At 38.9% G+C, this 8,521-nt stretch overlaps 1 protein-coding gene across 1 annotated transcript; it reads right to left on the bottom strand.

Moving 5' to 3' along the window:
• Window positions 1-6,067: 6,067 nt before the first annotated feature.
• On the bottom strand, window positions 6,068-7,937 carry LOC110700319 (elongation factor TuB, chloroplastic-like). Its single transcript, XM_021877841.1, has one exon. It carries the CDS (start codon window positions 7,769-7,771, stop codon window positions 6,302-6,304), a length of 1,470 nt encoding a protein of 489 aa, XP_021733533.1. The 5' UTR covers window positions 7,772-7,937; the 3' UTR covers window positions 6,068-6,301.
• Between the last annotated feature and the right edge of the window lie 584 nt (window positions 7,938-8,521).

Below are 8,521 nucleotides of genomic sequence, written 5' to 3'. Positions count from 1 at the left end.
TCGGCAAGGTCCCATTGTTTTCACCCGAAACAACTCGTATTAGTGCCCGAAGAAATATAGCGTATGTGAACACATTAAATAAGTAAAAAGAGTTGAAATTTGAGAATAGAGTATAACATCATAACAATCATAATATTTTAATTATTGATCTAATTTGTTCAAGTACATAAAATTTCAAGGCATAAAATTCTCCAAAATATCAACAACAATAAACCAATCGGTAGTGACAGTGCGTATGTCATTAGACACAATGACTGGCACTGAAATTCCCTTTGATTGAAAAAGTTTAGTGCAACTACCTATTTGATCTACGACACCATTACAAAGATTTCGTGCAAGACTAAAATCTTTGCCTTTCACTACATCAGAAATATGATTTACCTTGCCTTTGGCATCCTCAAATTGATCCAAGCAATCATTAAGCGTTTGTTTAATTGTCGAACCACTAGTATTACCTTGATACCTGAATGTATCGTGGAATAACAAGTCCATGGCATTTGTTGCACATAACATGGAGTTTTCTATTAAAACAACATCAGTTGCATTTTCGCTACTTGAGCCTGATCTTAGACAATCAGTACAAGCTTTTGGGTCTATTGTTTTGGAGCATACTTGTGCTATTTGTCCATCATCTGCTTTGATGAACATCAAAGCTTGGAAGGAGAAGGTGCAAAGAATTGCAAAATGAACTACTATTAAGGATTTGGCAGACATTATTGGTGTTTGGTTGTTCTTTAGAGGTTGGAAGGCTTTGGAAAGGGCTAGGCATTTGCTATGTGAAATGTATAGGTTATAATGTATAGGTTATAATGATTTTTGTGATTAAGATAGCTGACATCAGCATAACTTAACTAAAAACGTTTAAAGGGTTTTTTCATAATATATAATATATCATGTGATAAATCATGCTCTCTTTTATGATCACTTCTACAACTACAACAAAACATTAGTTCCAAAATAATTTATAAACGCATAACATAAATAGCTATAAGCAGGATGTGCTTGAGAAAATTGAAACAAAGTGAAAGGGTAGGAATAGAAAAGGCTTGAAACCATGTTAAGAATTTGATTTATATTATTCCTATGATTTTGTACCATTATTATCAATAAATTTCTTATAACTAATTCATACTATTGAAGATTATTTCCCTAAAAATTTATTACTCATTGATACTTTCCATAGAGATAGGATTATGTTCATATATTAGCAAATACAAATTTTTTTTTTTGAAACCCGCGGGAAAAAAATTTATAGATCAAGTTCCGCCAAAGTTATAAAACTTTGGGGGAAAAAACTCATACATATTCGTTCATCATTACCATCTAGATCCCATCTAGCGGTATAATGAGCCACCGTATTTCCCACCCTTCTAATATGATTACAAGTAAAAAACGAAAAACAATAGGAAAATAGGGGCTGCACCCTCATGCTTGTGTTTGATAGCTCTAACAATATTTATAGCATCTTCCTCCAAAATCACCTTCTCATAGCCCATACGTCTCGCCAATTCAACTCCATAGCGTGCTGCAGCTGCTTCAGCGAGCTCTAACGACCACACACAACCAGAATTTTTCACAGCAACCAGCAGCAAGGACCCCTGGTCATCTCTTATCATTACCCCAAGCCTCACCTTGCCATTATTGGGGACATACGCATCAAAGTTGACCTTCACACAGCCACGCCTAGGAACAGACCAAGCAATGCCAGATGATATATCAGTAGCATTCATCCTTCCACCCACCTTTGCATTGTACATGCCATAGTCGCACAAACCCAGCAGCGATGCTAACACTATTCAGCTCATTATACCCATCAAACACAACCTTATTTCTGCAATACCACACAGCCCACGCAAGACATGAGAAAATTACAAGCTGTTTTTTGTCGACTTTACCCACTAGCCAGGAAAAAAACTCTCTGAAAGAATGTTGTGGAGCATCCTCACTCAAACTCGCGAAGCCACTATGCTGCCAAACTGAAATAGCATGGGAAGCAGTAGAATAGGGCATGCACAATAGTCTCCCTTTGATGCCCACAAATTGGACAAGTGCTAGAGTTTCTAATGTGCCTCGAAAATAATGTATCCATGACTCCCAACGTATTCTTACAAGCTCTCCATATGAAGTGGCTTAGCTTAGGCGGACCACCAAGCCCCCAAACTTCTTTCCATAGCTCCTTCTCACCTTCTCCATAGAAAATATTCCACGCATTAGTGCATCCCAACCTACCAAGCCAATAGGCTGACCGAACCGTGAAGAGACCATCCAATGTAGGCCACCAAAACCGTTTATCCCTCACCAAAAAATTAGATAAAGGAATGTTGAGAATTTTGCTGCTATCGTCCACATCAAAATTCGCAGTAACATAAGCATGATTCCAGCATACAGCATCGAAATCAGTAAGGTCCCTCACAAGCAGATTCGGATCATGGTTTGGTAGAGGCGTAGGAACAAAGTGACATCCTGGACCAGGGAGCCACGCATCTTTCCAGACATTTATAGAACACCCATTCCCTACCCTCCATTTAAGCCCTTCTAGAAGCAAAGACTTTGCCCCCCAAATGCATCTCCAAGTAAAGCTCGGATCAAAGCCCCTAGCTGCACCACAAAAGTCAGAATGTTTGTAATACTTTGCCTTCAGAATTTGTTGCAGCAAAGTATTACCCTCATTACACAAGCGCCATCCCTGCTTAGCAAGTAAAGCCTGATTAAAGCATTTTAACTCCCTAAAACCCATACCACCCATAGACTTCGGTAAACAAAGGAGATCCCATCTATGCCAATGGATTTTCCTTTCCGAACCTCTAGACCCCCACCAAAATCGAGCTAAAATAGCTTGGATTTCATCAATCAAACCATCCGGGATTTTAAAAATGCTCATCATATATGTAGGAATAGCTTGGGCAACGGCTTTAATTAACACCTCCTTTCCGGGCCGAGAGAGCAATTTTTCCTTCCAACCATTTAACTTCTTCCAAATACGCTCCTTTAAACAAGTAAACACAGCTTTTTTTTACCTCCCAATTAGCGTTGGGAGACCAAGATATTTCTCATGCCTATCTACCTCCCTTACCCCAAGAGTTTCAATAATCACCTGCCTTCTCTCCGAATCCACACATTTGCTAAAAGCAACCTCGGTTTTGCTTAGATTAACTTTATGTCCGGAAGCTCTTTCATACGTACTGATAATATCAGCAATTTTAGAGCATTCTTGCAAATTTGCTTTAGCAAATAATATACTATCAACCGCAAAGAAAAGGTGAGAAATCCTTGGAGCACCTCTACAAACCCGAACCCCATGAATTAATTTCTCATTCGCCGCCTTTGTAATCATACAAGAGAAAGCCTCCGCACAAATCAAAAACAAGTACGCTGAAATAGGGTCACCTTGCCAGAGACCACGAGAGGGGACAAGGGAACCCGAAATTTCCCCATTGTACTTAAAAGAAAAAGAGACGCTTGATAAACATCTCATTATTCTCTCCACCCATGCTACCCGAAACCCCATCTGTAACATCACTTTCTCTATAAACACCCATTCTACTCTGTCATAAGCTTTACTCATATCAAGTTTCAGAGCTACATTCCCATCTCTGCCTTCACCTCCCCTCTTCATCGAATGAAAGATTTCAAAAGCTATGAGGGCATTATCCGTAATCAACCTCTTAGGTACGAACGCACTCTGATTTTCCGAGATAATGGTACTAAGAAGAGGTTTTAGTTTATTTGCTAGTGTTTTTGAGATGATCTTGTATATCACATTACATAAACTAATTGGCCTAAATTCAAACATACATTGAGGGGAGTCACACTTCGGGATTAAAACAATACACGTACGATTTACCTCAGAAAGGTCAACCTCTCCACGCCACCATCCCTTCACAAAACTGATCACATCACTACCAAGAGTTCCCCAAAATTTTTGAAAGAACAAAGCGTGCATACCATCCGGACCCGGAGCCTTATTAGCAAATACAAATAATAGAGTATTTCTACTCCATATAATTTAACTGAACTTATCTTACAAAATAAGTGAAAATAAGATATTCTCTAAAAAAAAAAAAGAACAGGTTCTAGTCACCACTCTCAAATCTCAATTAGATACCCGTAAGCCATAGTCAACAATTTATTGATATTTTTTTCCCGTCAAAAAAAAAAAAATGATTTTTTTAACCTCTATATCAACTTGTGTCACGGTCAGGTGACAATGTGACATTGTAACTTTGTAACTGTAGGTGTTAATGGTGTGCAGACTTGAACAAAGGCAACGCAAACACACACTGGAGAAGAGGATCCACTAGCTGTTTTATGAATGGCTGTCTGATTAACAACTTTATTAAGTGTTATAAGTACAATACCAAGACACCCTAATTTGATGCTATCATTCAAAGGCTTCGTTGTGGAAATACAAATCGACTATGCAATTTTCAATATCTCAAATAAGGTTGAAAAATCACATCATCCTGAAGTTTTTTTTTTTTTTACCAGACAATTATGAATGCAGACAAATCTACAGGAAGAAGTGCAGAACTAGGGGATTGTATGGGACTATGGGTTGAAAACTTGCAATGCTGGGTAATGAGGCTTTACTAGGTTGGAGGGCGCGGAACCATGGAGGATTTGAAATTTTTTAGAATACAGATCTTGTCCAGTGTGAGTGGTTGCAAATGGGAAGAAAGGCCAAGATATCTATTGAGGCTTCGTAGGGATGCTTATGAGCACACAAACTGAAACAAGGAATGGTGAAACATAGTGGTCCACTGTAAACATTTCAGCAATACTGTAATGACAAAGGAAAGCGATGTATGCAATTTGCCAACAACTTGGTTAGGATTATCAAACCTACAAATCTAGCCGATCCTTGCTAAATTGCTCGCAGAACCTTTATGTTTCTTACATCCAGAAAAGTCACTCAGTAACTGAAGGATAGCTAACAGCACAAACAGAACAAGATATGCAGTGTAAAACAAGCATTCAACACCAAGGCAATAATGAAGGTTTATATGATGCTGCAAAGTGCACATTAAGCTCCTTAACATAGCAGGAAATATGTTAAAACAGAGCAGTGGACAGATAGCAATGGCTTTGGGCAATCGCTTTTTGACAACAAAAGCGAAAGAGAATCAGCTTTACTCGTATCTATCATGTTGATAAAAGACATCAACAACCATGTCAATATGTCATGCCTTCGTACTTGAGAACTCAAAAGTCAAAACCTGCTAATTATACTAAAATGATGCATCTGTCAAACAAGCAATACACAAAACAGAATTCTACACTGTTTTTATTTCTATATAAAGGGCAGACATTAAAACCCTCCTCAAAAGGGGAATATGTAGATACTTAAATATGGGTGCAGCTATATAGCTAATTTCAGATAATTTTTATTTTGCAAGTGCAACAAGAATAAACATTCACAACTAAACTTGGTTAAAAATAGTGCAGCTTTGAGCTGAGCTACATTCTGGCACTGTCTGGTTTTGTAAGCAAAAAACAAAAAGGTGAATTTCACAATATTCATAGGTCCCAATATTCCCAAGTATGATTTTGCAAGTTGGTTGCAACAACGTTCAATTCTTCGTGATAAAAAACACCAAGGTCCGTCATAGCAAGAATTGTAATCACACTCGAAGCCTCATGACTCGTGATAATGCTAAACCAAGGCATTTATCATTGATGCAAATTCTAACTACTTTCACACACATATAACCTTTTTCAGCTACTGCTCAGTAAGGCACATTCACACACAGTTATTGTTCAAATGCAAGCTGTCAGGAAGAAAGCATATTGATGAAGCAAATACATTTACCCCTTTGCCAGCTGATCAATCAAGTATGAGACTCCTAGAAGTGAAACTTAGTTACTCTTTTGGTAACTTGAGACATGAATATGACTAACAATCTTTGTAGTAAAATAGAATACAATTGCGCAACATACAACCACCAGCATAAGATCGATTGCAGATAATAAAATAAGTAAAAATACATTCCAAGTATACAACTTGACATAATGCAACAATTACAAGCACAAATTCATATTGAAAAATTGAATAAACACTAGAGAAGACTGAAATCAGCAAGGTTATTCTGTAAAAGGTGTAAATTAAATTGCACAATTATGAGAATATCTCAAATGTTCAACCCTACTCCCCAAAAAAACATGTAAAAAGACGGAAATTATACAGCTTAGGCCCAATCTCATTACATTCCTGAAGCGCCTAACCAAATGAGGGAACCCCCTCCTACCTCTTCCCCTCAAGAAAAAACATACAAAGACACACACTACTACTACCATTACCAAACTACTCAATGATAGTCTGGATAACACCAGCACCAACAGTCTTTCCACCTTCCCTAATAGCGAACCTCATACCCTCCTCACAAGCAACAGGGTGAATAAGCTCGACCTCCATCTTAACTCGGTCACCAGGCATAACCATCTTCGACTCCTCATCCTTGTCATTCATAATCTTTGACACCTTCCCTGTGACATCAGTAGTCCTCATGTAGAACTGAGGCCTGTAATTGACAAAGAAAGGCGAATGCCTACCGCCTTCTTCCTTCTTCAACACATACACAATAGCCGAAAACTTAGTGTGAGGGGTAATAGTCCCAGGCTTAGCTAACACCATACCCCTCTGAATATCAATCTTCTGAATACCTCTCAACAACAACCCAACATTATCACCAGCCATAGCCTCATCCAAAATCTTCTGAAACATCTCAACCCCAGTAACAGTAGTATTCCTAGTATCCACCATTCCCACAATATCCACAGTCTCCCCAACCTTAACAGTCCCCCTCTCAACCCTCCCGGTCGCCACGGTCCCACGACCGGTGATCGAAAACACATCCTCAATAGCCATCAAGAAGGGTAAATCAGTCTGTCTAGTTGGAATAGGAATGTACTCATCAACAGCATCCATAAGTTGGTAAATTTTATCTACCCAAGTATTATCCCCCCTCTTAAGACTAGGGTTCTTCACCAATTCCTCTAAAGCTAACAAAGCAGACCCAGAAATAATTGGAATTTCATCACCAGGAAAATCATAATTAGACAATAATTCTCTCACCTCAAGCTCCACCAATTGTAGCAGCTCTTCATCATCAACTTGATCTTGCTTATTCAAGAACACAACCATATTTGGCACACCCACCTGCTTCGCCAACAAGATATGCTCCTTAGTCTGGGGCATAGGACCATCAGCACCTGACACAACAAGGATAGCACCATCCATCTGAGCAGCACCAGTAATCATGTTCTTGACATAATCAGCGTGTCCGGGGCAATCGACATGAGCGTAATGCCGGTTTTCAGTTTCATACTCAACGGTGGCCGTGTTAATTGTGATACCACGAGCACGCTCTTCAGGGGCAGCATCAATTTCGTCGTATTTCTTTGGGGCAGAGTTACCCATAGAAGCAAGCGCCATAGTAAGGGCGGCAGTAAGAGTGGTCTTACCATGGTCGACATGACCAATAGTGCCGATATTGACATGGGGTTTGTTCCTTTCGAATTTCCCTCTTGCCGCACGGACGGTGAAGGTGCGGCGGCGTGCGGCGGAGGGTGCGGCGGTTGTAGATGTGGTGGTGGTTGAGGAAGAGGTGGTGAAAGAAGGGGTGAATGAAGATGAAAGGATTAATTTAGAAGGGGTTTGGGATTTAGGGTGGAAAGAGAGATTTGGGAGATGAGAAAGAGATTGTTGATTGTGGGGAGGTTGGTAAGCTAAAGCAATGGCGGCTCTAGCAGGGGAAGTAGCTGATAACGCCATTGAAATTAGAGAGGTTAGAGGATAGAGGAGAGAGAAAATGTGGAAGAGGAAGAAGAATGAAGGAGAGTGAAGTAGTGAAGTTTGGGGTTTGTGTTATCCTGAAGAGGAAAAGAGGAGATTTTGGGGGTAGAGATGAAAAGAAAGGAGGGCCTCTCAATTGTTTGTTGTGTGTGATTCTATCTCTTTGTGAGTGTTGTGGATATGGGCCTTTCCAACTCTACCCTAGTTAAGATTGTTAACTCCGGGGTTGTGTTTGTATAATTTCGGTAACTTCGGTTATGCGTTACGCCGTGTTCTCTTCATCTTATAAAGTTATATGAATATTCGATAAAACTAAGTTACTCGAATTAATATAAGAGAATAATTTGGATAGAACTACCCTAAATATAAGGTCATTTGTGAACAACTATCCATTTTTTTATTTGTTTAAAACTACCCATAAGTTTAAAAACGTTTTGTTAGCACTTTCCATATATTTTCCGTCCAATTAAGGCGTTATTGGAGCCCAACTTTTTCACTTTTGTCACCCAATTAACTCCCCAATTTGTTTAAAGGTTTTAATTTACCCTACTTAACCTAATTAGGGTTTTAATTATAATTCACTTTAAGGCTCATGAGTTTAATATTATTTAGGGATTTTGATTTCTAAGGTTTTAGGGGTTAATTGAATTGGGTTTTTGCTTATTTTAGCATTAATTGGTCATTGTAATTGACAAAAGTGAAAATTGGGCCAAAATAACGTTTTAATTG

The sequence above is a fragment of the Chenopodium quinoa genome, unplaced genomic scaffold (assembly GCF_001683475.1).
Source record: "Chenopodium quinoa cultivar QQ74 unplaced genomic scaffold, ASM168347v1, whole genome shotgun sequence".
Lineage (NCBI taxonomy): Eukaryota > Viridiplantae > Streptophyta > Magnoliopsida > Caryophyllales > Amaranthaceae > Chenopodium > Chenopodium quinoa.
This window is presented reverse-complemented; position numbering and strand designations above follow the sequence as displayed.